The sequence below is a fragment of the Ursus arctos genome, unplaced genomic scaffold, assembly GCF_023065955.2.
Source record: "Ursus arctos isolate Adak ecotype North America unplaced genomic scaffold, UrsArc2.0 scaffold_23, whole genome shotgun sequence".
In the NCBI taxonomy this organism is placed as follows: domain Eukaryota; kingdom Metazoa; phylum Chordata; class Mammalia; order Carnivora; family Ursidae; genus Ursus; species Ursus arctos.
Window position 1 is genome coordinate 23,600,977 of NW_026622908.1, and position 13,889 is coordinate 23,614,865.

The 13,889-nt window shown below is 41.4% G+C and overlaps 1 protein-coding gene across 9 annotated transcripts in view; it reads left to right on the forward strand.

Annotated features, from left to right (window-relative positions):
- IFTAP (intraflagellar transport associated protein) overlaps window positions 1-11,581 on the forward strand; it is a 62,680-nt gene extending 51,099 nt beyond the window's left edge. For 8 of the 9 annotated variants that reach the window (XM_057317352.1, XM_057317353.1, XM_044389013.3 and 5 more), the window contains 2 exons: window positions 605-744; window positions 9,249-11,581. In XM_057317352.1, the coding sequence (XP_057173335.1) occupies window positions 605-744; window positions 9,249-9,413 (305 nt within the window). In that variant the 3' untranslated portion in view covers window positions 9,414-11,581. Of the gene's footprint in view, window positions 1-604; window positions 745-7,973; window positions 8,047-9,248 lie in introns of all 9 variants that reach the window. The other variant, XM_026512094.4, reaches the window with a different exon arrangement.
- The last annotated feature ends 2,308 nt before the right edge of the window (window positions 11,582-13,889 follow it).

Sequence of the window (13,889 nt, forward strand, 5' to 3'; positions counted from 1 at the left end):
ATCAGAAAACCCAGATTGGTTATTGAATTCTTGTCATGGTGCTAAACAAGCTGGAAACAAGTTGTTGTTTGCAGCCTCGAACATCAGATCATGAATTCTGCATATGACAGAGTGCTTCATTTTTCTTCTGGAAGTTAAAGTTCTTTCCTTCTGGCATCACTGTTTTTTAATATATATATATTTTTGAAATATTGCCACAGTGTTACAGGATGAATTCAGCACTTCATTTCCTTTCTTCCCATCCCTCGGGAAAATATGGAAAATGAGGCAAAGGTAACATCTTGCCTTATTTTCCTATAGAGGTAGAAATTGGGTTGGGGGTGAGAGGCATGATCAAAACAGTTCCTAGACAATCCTTCCCGACCTTTTGGATGGAATGTGACCTTGAGACAGGAAGATAAAAATAAATGCACCAATGGCGTCTTTTTTATGGAAAAGGGAATCCCTTGGGTAAATCCCCAAATGAGGACAGGCATTGTGAAACGAACCTACTTCACTTGAGCATTTTTACTTCATTCTTTTGACTACTATAGGCTTGTAGGTGACTTAGGTCAGTTGTGAACTTGGCGACCTTTTGCCAAGTGAAACGTTTTGTATCCAACAGATTTGCTGCTGCTTCCAGGAGAAGTGGAGGAGGACATCTTCACCTGCGTCCCTTCTTACGTTCCTTCTGTGGCCCAGCCCTTCGCCCCTGCGGTAAAGCCAGGGCCCTCTGTGAGAGGAGCAGACAGACAAACGGAAGAGGTACTCCATAGCTGGTTCAATCAGTATTGAAATTGCCTTGATTTCGTAACCTGTCCTTTCAGAGAAATGCTGCTATATCTTGTACTTTTTTATTTTTCTTACATTTGGGAAAATTTAGAATTCATGTTGCTTAATTGAGTCCCTCTGGCTGCCATCTATCTCTAATGTGTAGATTGCTTTTTAAACACAGAGCAATTATGTTTTTATGTGGAAACTATTTTTGTTTCATGATGTATTCTATGCTACAGGACAGTGTTATCTGGGGACTATGCAATAGATTCTCTCTTTTTGTCTGGACCTGCCATTTTTTTTTACTCTTCTTTCCAGGGTCCTATAAACATCTTGTATTGGTTAAGATAAGGCCCAGCTATTGCCATAGAGAATCCCAACAGTGAGTCCGTGGCTGAAAGGAGATAGAACTTTATTTCTCTCATATAACAGTCTATGGAAAGCCTTTATTTTTTAAAAATATTTTTAAAATTTATTTGCGAGAGCCAGTGAGAGAGCCCTCACACATAAGCAGGGAGTGGGGTAGGGGCAGAGGGAGAGGGAAAAGCAGACTCCCCGCCGAGTGGGAGCCCTACATGGGGCTCCATCCCAGGACCCTGAGATCAGGAGTTGAGCCAAAGTCAGATTCTTAACCAACTGAGCCATCCCGGCACCTATGGAAAGCCTTTAAAGTGAGCATTTGCTCTGTTCCCTGGGGTCATCAGGGGCCCGGGTTCCTTCTCTCTGGATCTCCATTGTGCCTTAGGACATTGTCCTCTTGTGAATGTTCCAGTTCAGGTCACTATCCTACCTGGAGGGGCAGCAGAGAAGAGCATGGGAGCTTCATGTTTCCCCAAGGCTTAGGACTCAGGACTCTTTCTTTCTGCTCAGATTCCACTTGCAACCACTTAGTCACAAGTTCCTGTCCAGCCACTGGGGGCGCTGGGAAGTGTCATCTAGCCAAGCACTTCACAGTCAGGGCGTGGGATCTCTGCCATGCCTGTACTGTCCCATGGCACATCTAGAAAGTCAGCTTTTGTCATGGTCTGCAACTCTTCTGCATATACTCTACAAACGCACATGAACCAAGGCTGCTGGTGGTGTTGGGTCATGACCTTGATCACCCTGCTTACTCCCAACGTAAAAGCATATCAGGCACAAGAAGTTGTGAAGGGCTTTTTATTATTGCTTCCTAATAAACCCCTAGGGATTGCTTGTTTGATTATTCAGGTACTACTGGTCTTGTCACTTAAAGATATTCTGTTACGGAAGCAGTCATTCAAAAGGTAATCCATACATTTCAATTTTAAATTGCGTCTTTCTCATAGAACTTTTGTTTACAGACATCACAGGAGTGTGTCTAGGATGCTTGCAGGCTTATATTAAACCCCTGAATTGGTTACCAGATAAACTGGTAGGGACAGCCACTCTTCAATGTGCTCTTTGAATTACAGATTGCTTTCTCCGAGTAATAAGAAACTAAAATTGCAGTGTTATTTCTGGCAGGAATCAGTTTCTTTTAAAGACTTGTACATGCTCTTGACTTCAGTTTTGACTATACAAATTGCTGGACCAGCCAGTGGTCATGGCACCTAGTGCCATTATAGGAATTGTTATAAAATTGTTTCTGTTGATGGGTTAAAAAACTGAATGATTCCTAGAATCCATCAAGTAGCCAGTAAAAATGCAGGTTAAAACCTTGTATATGATTGTATCTGTAAAAGGAATATCAATTTCTCCCCTGAAAATGTGAACATTTTTAAATGTTGGAATCAAAATGATATGAACAAATTCTGTGTTGGCAAACTTAATGAAACAGAGATGAAGAACTTTTGCTGTTTTTTGAATACCTAGAATATCTTGGTTGGGGTTTTTATTTCTAACCACGATTTGTTAGAGAAACATTTCAGAACTGTCTAGAATCCTAATACTGTATCAACTGCACCTTGGTTTAACAGTATCAATCTTATTTTAAAGCACTCACTGCCAGTAAAAAATCATAATAATCAATTTCTAGCAAATATGTCCTGTAAGGACCAACCAAGGGGCAATTTTGGGCTAGATATGGTAGCTGCTTTCTGTGATATCAGTCTCAAAGATGAAAATGCATCCTGGATGTCTTGACCTCCTCTTAATTGCCTAAGAAGAGGCCATGACTTCCTGATACAGATTAGACCATTTAATTTTTTCCCTAATTTTATCGCTGGAGTTTTATACATGTGCATCTTCCCCTTAGAGTCAACTATTTGCCAAGAATCTTCCATTTTTCCATTTGTGAATAACTTCTTGCCTTAATAATTCTGTCTTGATGAATTTTGTGACAGCTTTATAGACCAAAAAGAATCTACATTAAGAAGAGGAAAAATTGTGTGTTCCTCCTCCCATCCTTTTCCCCCACCCCTAAATCATTGAAGAAACTTTTGTGGTATTTCAATGGGAGATCTCCTGTTTTTCCAATTTGTAATGGGACTCTAAATTTTTTCACCTATAAAGACGGTTTATTTACTATATTACTTTGTAAGATAGCCTACAGCTAAATGCTGCTCTTATTGATTTGAGCATTAGTTCTGTTTTCTTTAATTTGCCTGTGTGGTACTATGAATGAAAATGATTTCTCTGGTAACAGGGTCTCTCTTTGAATAAGTCACATGAGCAATTTTAAGGAAACTCGCCGTTTTCTAACAGTGTGCAAATTCTATTCCCTGAGAGGCTACAAAAAGATTTCAATTAGATTTGAAATGAGACCCCTCAAATCCACATATTTCTCTCAGCTCCTTAGGCAAAAATAACAAGTTAATAACTTAATTCACAGTTGTTTTCTTTTTAGTAGCACGGGATTTGGTTTTCCATTGCACAAATTCTTCTCTTTGAAATAAATCAGAATTTCAGTTTGTAATCCCAAAGCCTTGGAGTCGTACAGCTTAGAACCCTGAAATGAACCTAACTCGAAGGAAGAGAATTCCCAGCGTGTGCCGTAGTAGCCAAGAGCCGAAATACATACATAGAATTGCAGCTTTACTGTATTTTAAAAGCTGCCATTTCGAAGATCGCAGTGATGTCTTCTGAATTGCAGTGTACATGTACTTTGGATTACATATGTGGCCCTTGTCTGGGAGGGCTCTGAACTCACCAATGTGTGTCTTCATAAGCTTACTTAATTAAAAAGCAAAAAAAGTGGGAGGTAGTGCCGAGTTCCGTGCTGTGCATGTGGTAGACATGCGATAAATACTGAATGAACAAATAAATAAACAAAAAACCTCATTACCCACTGAGAGTGTGTTTCTCATGTAACACCACGGTCAGGGTCATTCTGTCTTTTCCTCTCTATTGGTTCGTTCTCCTCAACATGTGAACATGTTCAAGTCTCCCATCCTTAATGAAATGAAGTAAAACAAAAGGAAAGGAAAAATAGCCTTCTCTTTACCTCGGGCCCTCTTGGGCTACTGTCTATTCTTCTCCCTCTGTTCTCATGTAGACTTCAGAAACTATTAGACTTGACTCTACTAGTTGACTCTGCTTCCTTTCCCCTCATTCCTCATTCAGTGTACTGCAGAACGTCCTTGGCTCCAGTCACCTGCCTGGATATATTCAGAAGAAAGGTACCAGTTACTCTGTAGCTGCCAGATCCCAGTGGACACTTCCCAGTCAGCGTGGATGGAGCCCAGTGTGGGGCTCGATCTCACTACCCTGAGATCTCGACCTGAGCTGAAATCAAGAGTTGGATGGTGGGGGCGCCTGTGTGTCTCAGTCGGTTAAGCGTCTGCCTTCGGCTCATGTCATGATCTCAGGGTTCTGGGATCGAGCCCCACGTCAGGCTCCCTGCTTGGCAGGGAGCCTGTGTCTCTATTTCCCTCTGCCTGCCATTCCTCCTACTGTGCTCTCTCTCTCTCTGTCAAATAAATAAAATAAAATCTTAAAAAAAAAAAGTCAGACGCTTAACCAACTGAGCCACCCAGGCACCCCTCCAGTCTTTATTTTAATGGATCGCTCTACTGTGCCTGCCCCTCGTGGTCCACTGGTTCTCACTTTACTGCTTTCCTCAGATTCTTTGTGCATTTCTCTGTTCTTTCCATGTCTTCTTTGGGGGGTTCCCTCCATCCGTCCCTTATGAGTTGGTGTTGCTCAGTGTTCTGTGCTAAACCTCTTCCCACTTACATACTTGGATCCATTTTCATCTCTAGATTACTACCTTTTCTGCTTGTGTCTCTGAATCTGTATCTTTAGCTTCAGACCTTTCTCAGAGCTTCAGTTTCCCGTTCAGTTGCGTGTTGTTATCTCTATCTGGATTCCTTTGAGTACCTTCAAATCAACATGTTCAAAACTGAGCTTGTCTTTCTTTACCTGCTTCCCTTCATGCATTCTTGCCTTTCCATATCCAAATCAGTCATCAAGTGCTGCCAGTTTTACTTTCTGATATTGTCACATCTCTGCTCTTAGCTTCCCGTTCTCATTATCTCTTGCGTGGACTGCTCCAGCAGGCTACTAACCAGTATCCCTGACTCCACATCTACTCGTTTTTACTCTTCAAAGTAACTGATCTAGATATAATCTCCAAGAGGGTAGGGCATCTTTCTGTTTTGTACAAAGCTACCTGTCCAGCACCAGCCTCATTGTAGGTGCTCAGTTAAAATTTGAATGAATGAAGGAATTAACCTGAAATGCATAGATGACCAAGTATCTACCTCCCTTTCAAAAAATCCTTCAGTGACTTCATCATCTCTAGGATAAACAGCATGTAAGACTATCATGATCTGGCACCATCTTTGTCTCTTGCTTCTTTCTCTCTACCTTAACACTTAACTACTTGCAGATCCTCACATGTGAAACTTTGCATCTGATTTCCTTGGCCTGCTCACTAGAAGTTATCTGCAAAGTTCTTATCTGCAAAGTTCTTCTTGCCTCAACCTTGTTAACTAATATCCTTTAAGATTCTGCTTAGGTATCACCTCTCCCAGGAAGCCCTCTCTGATTCCTTCCCCAGACCTTACAGCGTGAGTGAGGTTAGGTGTCTCTTCGCTGTTCCCATCACCCCCTAACTTTACTGTTTGTATTTATTCTGTTTTACTATACAAACTTGTTTATTTTATTTTTTAAAAGATTTTATTTATTTAATTGAGAGAGAGGGGAGCAGCAGAGGGAGAGGGAGAAGCAGGCTCCCCACTGAGCAGGGAGCCTGATGTGGGGCTCAATCCCAGGACTCTGGAATCATGACCTAAGCCGAAGGCAGATGCTTAACTGACTGAGCCACCCAGGCACCCCTATACTGACTTGTTTATACATCTATCTCCTTTCTCTGTGCTGCCATTCAAGTCTTCATCTTTGCATCCTCAGCATCTAGCACAATGCCTAGAGTTTCACAGGAACACAGTGTTTGTGGAAAGAATGAAAAGTAACTGAATGACTGCCAGAGGCTGCCCCTCTGACATTTTGAATCAGGGGTGTACTAGCCACATTACAGGGCTACCCCCACGTGGTTTAAAATGTCTTGAGAAGCATCACATTTTGGCATTGCAAATATGAAATTACTGCTATTCTTGGTTTCTTGCTTTTTATAGTTCAGCGTTGAACTGATTGTCTAGGGAGTTAATCTAACAATAGCTGTCATTAATAACCTGTTTCCAAGTGAAGAAATGTATATTTTTAGGTATTTTTTAACTCTAAGTGTATTATAAATGAATAACCTTTGTGTTGGCATCAAAATTATTGACTAGCTAAAAACTTTATTCCTTCCTATTGTTTCGGTTAACACCAAATGACCGATTAAGGGAATCATACTCTATAATACAGAAAAAACTTAAGTGTATTAAAAAAAAACTTAAAGGAAAATAAGAATTTTCCACTTAAGGATAAACTTCTACATCTTTCGTACCATAATGTTGGATATTACAGCTGCACGGTATGTTGGGACCTCAGGGAAGGGAGAGGAACAAGGAGGTGATGGGTTGGGCCATATGTAGAGCTAAGTTGGCCATGGGAGTGAGCCCTTATCAGAGAGTCTAGAAGTCCAACACACAAGCTGTACTCTGTCTGGGTTGCTAATACAAGGTGGGTCATGACTGGGATGTTAAGTGGCGAGGCCAAGTAGGATTTTCTGGAGAGTGGCAATGCTCAGCTGAGGGTAAGGTAAGCTTCGGCACATCCCCTCTGTGCTTTTGCAACCCCTTTTTGCGTTTCTCTGTTGGAGAGCACAACACACGATGTGGAAATTGTTCATATACTCTGACTTCTCCCTGAAGTGAGGAAACCTTGTGGACACAGATTTTGCTGTTTTCGTCCTTTTGTTCCCCATCTAATACATGTTAAACGCTCAATACATGTTTATGGAGTGAACAGGTAAAGGGGAGTGAGGTGGGAATGTAAGCGTTGTTTATGTTGTGTAGAGGGAATGTGAGGAGGATGGTCTGGTATCACTGGGATTTTAGCCCAGCAAAGAGATTTGTCTCTTTTGAAACTGCATTCTAGCCTCAAAAGGAGGTGGGTGAGAGCAAAGTGACTGCATCTAGAGAGTGGCTGGTAAGGCGTAGGTAAGGTTTTAGAGGCCTGGGGGTGGGGATTCAAATTCCTAGTGCAATGGGCCCCCATGGGTACTTCCAGCCTGAAACTTGGCTGACAAGTGGATGCCAGGCCTCAAATCAGGCATAAAAGGGCAGCAAGAATCCCATCAGACTGGACGCACTGGTAGAGAGGGGCCTCCTTCTGGTCCTTTCCCAGGATCTGTTGGAATCAGCTCAGGTTGGGGTGTGGCTGGGCCTGCCAGCCATGGTGCTTACTACTGAGTAGAGATGGAGATGGCAAGGATGCTTATGTTCAAGAAATGAACATATTGTGTCATTGTTTATGTTTCTTCATCTGAGCTGTTCTTAACAATATCACCACTCTGTCTTTTTCACTGTGGTCATAAATGTAATCTTAGAAAGTGACCAAAATGGACATATCGGTTACTCTGCAGACGGATTGGCTTCCTGTGTACACCAGTTCTTTTAAAGACAGTCATGGTGTGACATGGAGCCTTGGATATGTTCTTTACGATAAGCTATGGGAATTGCTTAGCTTAGTTAGAAAAGGTCTTTTCTCCCCAAGAGCTGTCTATGACTTGGCTTAATGAAAAGCTCAAGGTTGATTTTTGCTGGTGTTTTTGTTGAGAAGATAAAGCTTTATCTGAAGCCCATTGCCCGGGATTCCAATCTTGCTTCTCTCCCTTACTAATTGTACAGCCTTAGGCCAGTTACTTAACCTTTCAGAGCTCCAGAAGAGGGGGTGTTTGAAGATGACTGCTGATGCCCACACCGTTCCTTGTACTGGGGTTGACACAAGGTGAGAACTCACTCAGTGGCAGCTCCCATCATTGCCTGTGTCAGGAAAGCACGCAGATGGTTTCAAGTAAAGAGGAGATGACATGTCTCTGAAGTCTGCTCTCTTGCTGGTTTTGCTTAGAAAGGATGGTAGATGGCTGCATGTTTGCTGTTAGCACTGCACACCTAACTACAAGATGCAACTTGCCAAACAGATGGGAGATGTCTACTTTTCATGCCCCCCACCCACATAGTTTCTCAGCTACATGGTCTATTTTTAAGAACATTGCAAAATCCATTCAATGAGATAATCTTGGATGCAAGAATATTTAAAGCTGATTATAGCTTCAGGGCATTTTTTTCATTCTTCCATAAACCATAGTTTTCAATTATTTTAGCATCACCATACACATCATAGAGCTACATAGAGGTGTCAGATAATTTCATTATATCACACACCATTTGCTTTCAGAGAGGCTCTTTAAGGGGTAAATACAATGTGATTTAAGGTATTTTCTTTTTGTTTATTGGAAAATATCTACCTTCCTTTAGGAAGTCTTTAAAACTCACAGATTATGAATAAATAGGTACAGAATTATTGTGCCACTTTGCAGCTACCCTGACTTGTAGATAAATTCTGTAATATTTTTAAAATTCTTGGGAGGAGAAAGAGATCCTGGAGGATTTCTTTTTGAGGTGATACCATGGGTTTTAATTCCCACTGTTATTGGCTGGGAAGTTATAGATATTATCTGAAGAAGTAAGTACTTTAAGTGTAGAGTATTTTTATCTTTGAAAATCGTTTTATTGATAAAAGTCTTTTTTAAAATGGTGAAGGTGTATTGAAGTTTGATCAAAATCTCAAGGTATATTTCCTCACATTTTAATGTAACTCTTAGTTTTTCTATATGCCTCAAGCCCTAACACTACAAGTGGTGAAAATGTAATGAATGTGTGCAAGAGAAACTCTCTGATTCTTGCCGTGGGCGGAATTAGTTAATGATATTCATTCAGATGCAGGATCGTACAAATGGGGCATATTAAGAGACTTAAATTAGGTCAAATTGAATAATTGAATTTATTCCTTTACTTAAAAACACCTTAATCAGCGGAGAGTGCTGAAGTCTAAAAAAAGTTGAATTAAATATTAATAGGGAGTTTATGTTTTCAACTTTTTCTTCATTTACAATGATCATAGGATTTTTCTCCTTCTACCTTTTACAGATACTCGGAGATGAAGTTCAGCCCTTCTCACTTGATGAAGAATTTGATTATGACGCTGTGATGCTAACCCCCAAGTTCACTCCTGCAGAGATAGATGCGATCACAGAGCTATCCCAGCAAACGAGAGAGATCGCCAACCCAGACTTAGAGGAACCCCACGGCTGATCCACCGAGACATCTTTGTGTTAACGTTTATTTTGTTGTTATGCAAGCAACATTAGAATAAAAGGTAAACCTACTATAATTCCCTTTGTCGAAATTTTCTTGTGCATTATTTGATCAGCGTTATTTGTCAAGAGGGAGGTGTAACTAACAAGACCAAAGAGATCCGTACGCTTATAGGATTCTCCTCTGTCATGTGTTGCTGAATCCCATGACAGGTGGGGGAAGATGGAGGTGGCAAATGGGGACAGAAAGCAACAGCTACAGAGGGTCCATTTAAAAAAAATTTTTTTTTTTAATTTGAGTATAGTTGACACACAATGTTACATTAGTTTCAGGTGTACAACAGAGTGATTTGACAAGTTTATACCTTATGCTACGCCCACCACAAGTGTAGCTGCCATCTGTCACCCTACAACACTATTACACTGTCATTGACTATATTCCCTAGGAGGCGCCTTTATTGCCCTGACTGGAAGCCTGTATCTCCCGCTCTCCTTCACCTATTTTGCCCATCCCCTCAGCCCCCTGCCCTGCAGCACCCCATTTTAGTTTCAGCTATCCCACCAGGGCCCCCCTGCTCGGAGAGCTCAGGGACCTCCTGGCCCTCAGGCTGCCTCAGCTCCAGCACCCTGCCAGGGCACCCCCTGGGTGCAGAGTGCCCCGGGATACCCTGGTTTGTGCCTGTTTCAGCTTCAGCCATCCTGCCAGGGTACCCACGGGGCCCAGAACAGAAGGGTCCATTGTGATGAGAGCACAGCAACTAGAAAATGTGAGGTATTGCAACGAAGACTGGAAACAACCTCCCACCTCCTTGGGGGTGAAGGACAGTCGCATACATAAAACACTGCAGCACACAGAGATAAACTGACGGTGTGGGGAGGTCACTGGTCCCAGCTATCCAGAGACTGGGGTGTGAATGTGCGTGCTGAGAGGTTGGGCTTCTAGGATCAATCGGGAAAAGCTCCGCTGAAAAAGAAGGCATCTGAGAATTGATTATATGTCATATATTAAATTCTTGCACTTTCGTATTACCATTAAGCCACGTGTGATGATAGTTACAAAGTACAGGGAATGGTGTCTGTCTCCAGAAGCTTAAAATATCATTTAAGAAGGCCAGACATAGGTAGAGAAGGTAACTGGAGAATGTGGAAGCATCTTAAGAAGTGCTCATTGTGAAGAATACCCATAAATGTGTTAACGGAGGGAGAAAAGAAGAGTGAAGGCTCAGAAAAAGGGGGAATAGTATGTATGAAGTAATTTTCATTATTAAAGGAATCAGTAACAAGTCAAATGTGCATAGGCTTAATGAGTTTTCATGCAGGCCTGTGCTTGCGTGTGCCCCTTACATTCCTTACAAAGGACATTCTTGATTTAATGTGATAGTGTCAAGTGATTTCCACATCTATTTTTCTTTATCCAGTCAACAAACTTTCATAAAACACCATTTTCATGCCAGACCTTAAACTAGGCAATGGGGAAGAGGTAGTAAATTAGACGTGGTCTGATTTAGTTCGGAGACAGATACATAACTAATTACAGCAGAGCTGCGCCGTCCGATATAATAGCCACTGGCGGTGTGTGGCTCTTCAGCACTTGAAATGTAGCTAGTATGACTGAGGGACTGATTTTTAAATGTTAATTTTACTTTGATGTGAAATAAAAAGGTAATGTAATGTACAGCATGGGGCATATAGTCAAAAACATTCTATTAACTCTGTAAGGTGACAAATGGTAGGTGATTAGACTTACTGTGGTAACCATTCTGCAGTGTCTACGAATGTCAAATCCCTGTGTTGTACACCTGAAATGATACACTGTATGCCAATGGCAAAGAAAGAAAGGGCCCAAGTCTTTTTTTTTTTTAAAGTTGATATTTGATACAGTTATAAAACTTTCAAGTGTACATTTGGAACAATGCGGGTATGGGAATCTATATTTTCATCTGTAAATTTTATGACAGGTAAATACAGATCAGTTATTTTTGATGACAGCTTTAGTACCTAATTTAAAATATGCTAGAAGTGTGAAATACCCGTTGGATTTTGAAGAATTAAGATGAAAAGTCGTAGACTCTCTTATTACATTTTTTGTGTGGATGACATGTTGAAATGATATGGCTCAATGATTATGGATCTATCTGGTTAAATAAAACGTATTATTAAAACGCACTGATTTCTCTTTGCCTTTTTAGTGAGGCTCCTAGAACATTTAAAATTCCACACGTGTCGTGCATATTTCTCTTTGCCAGCCCTGCTGTAGGGGGCAGCCTGTGTTGGAAGAGTGGTGTGCACCGAAAGCTACTGGGGCAAAGTGAGTGCAGTTATTTAATCACGAACGGAGAGCTGGGGACTCTTCATCGAGGGGGTGACATTTGAGCTTGCTCGGGAGCAAGCAGTAGGAGTTTTTGGTTGGATGCTGTTGGAATAGTTTGTGTGGGAGATGATAAGAACTCGAATTAAAGCAGTGGAGGTGGAGGGCATGGATCTGATTAAAGATTTGGAAGTAGAACAAGCAAGGATTATTGATTGGGACCATGTGGGAAGGAGGGAGCGTCTGTGAGGTTAAGACAAGATTTTAGCACATGATCTATGTACACACTGCTTGAGGACAACACGTCGTGATCCAGTTGTTCACGAGACCAGCACTCTCTCGTCTCAGCATATATGCAGCGTTTTGGTATTTTGAATGAAGAAGAGACTTCACCATTTTTAAGACATCTCAATTTTATGGACTTAAATAATTTTATAATAGAAAAAAAGAACCACAACTATCTTTCTAAGTGTTTGAAAAGAACTACACTTTAGTGGAGAATTTTATGAACCAGCCAGGCTACATGGCAAGGGAGGACGTTGCTGCTGAGCATTCTATCTGTGTAGCTGCTGCATTAGGTTTTGGCTTTATTCCTTTTGGCATTTTGATTCTCGCATTATTTGGGGGCAATTGTGCATTACAGCAAAAGTGACGCTGGAAAATGGGCTCCTTAAAGCCTCTGAGTGATCTAGTTGTATCTCAGTCGTACCGTCTCTCTTCCCCTAACTAGCAAATGCTCCTCCGTGACTTTCAGCTTCGTGGATCCCTTGAGTCGATGTCAATGGTTTGTCTTTTGTTGGCTGGCAAACCCTAACCAAACGCCTCGAGAAGAAGCCTGCACTTCCATTGATGGATTATGCTTACCTGGATTAGGTAGTGGTATCCGAGGTAAGACGAATAAAGAGCAAAAGATAAGGAGAAGCACCTGCGTGTGCAGACCAGACTGGGAGGGAAGAACGTGAACACTTAAACTATGTCCTTGCAATAATGCAGCAGTGGCAACACAGACTGGCTTGAACAGAGACAGTTTCCTGCCGTGCCAGGCCAGGGTCTTCAGGGTAGGGGCAGGCTGAGCGAGCGTACTCTTTCAGAATCCATCGGTTGTGGAGTAGCACAAGGAGGAAAAAATAGTCAGATCATCTTGGATTTCCTTGACACCTTCATCAAGAATTCTCTTTTCTTTTGCCACGAACGTGATAGAACTGTATTCTCACTTAGAAAAAGAAATTTTCCATATGCGTTCAGTGATTGTAAGGTCGAATTAACATGGAAAAAGATAGTTGAAAAAAAATTCATTTCATTTGTTTGTTTCTTGGCAGTTGATGGTGAGTGAATACAATAGCATTTTATTAAGTCATATTCTTAAGTCTTATTAAGAATTTTCTAGAAAAATATTTCTCCATATGTGAAGGGAAATCCATACTCTTGACCTTGGCCTACCCAGCCCTTACATAGTATGGCCCCTGCTTACCTCTCCGATCCCATCTTGAACTATCTTTCTCAGTTTTTGTTATGACCAGTTGCTATTTTTTATTTTTTAAACACTCAACCTTGTTTCCACCTCCAGGCCTTTTACTCTTGTTCTTCTTTCTGCCTGGTCTCCCCTGGCCTTTGTATGGCTGGATCCTCTCATTATTCAGGTCTCAGGTGAAAGGTATCTCCCTAGAGTCTCTCTCTGACCACCCTATCTAAAGTAATTCCTGTCTCACAACCTCCACCCTGTCACTGTGCATCCCCTCACCTTGCCTTGTTTATTATCAGATGCTCCCAGGAGGACATAAGCTGCAAGAGGGTAGGGACTTATTCTTGTTATTGATGAAAAGGGCTGGAGTAAAATAGGTGTTCAATAAATATTAACTGAATGAATCCAACCTGAAAGTATAAGCTTATTAGTTTGAAAAACCTGGAGGTCCATTTCATCAAATGTTTGGTTAGACAAATGTTGAGCAATTTTTATATACACCTTATCAACTTATATATGGGAATGTACAAGTTCTTACTTCCTAGACTCATGCTAATCTGATGGCCAATGCAAATTTGGGACACCTAGCTTGACTGAACAGAACTGTTCCATGTTCCACGTGTGCCTTCTTTTTTCCTCACCATAACCCCGTGGAGAGTTGAGAGAATCCTTGTTCACATGGGAACTTCACCCATTTCTCAACT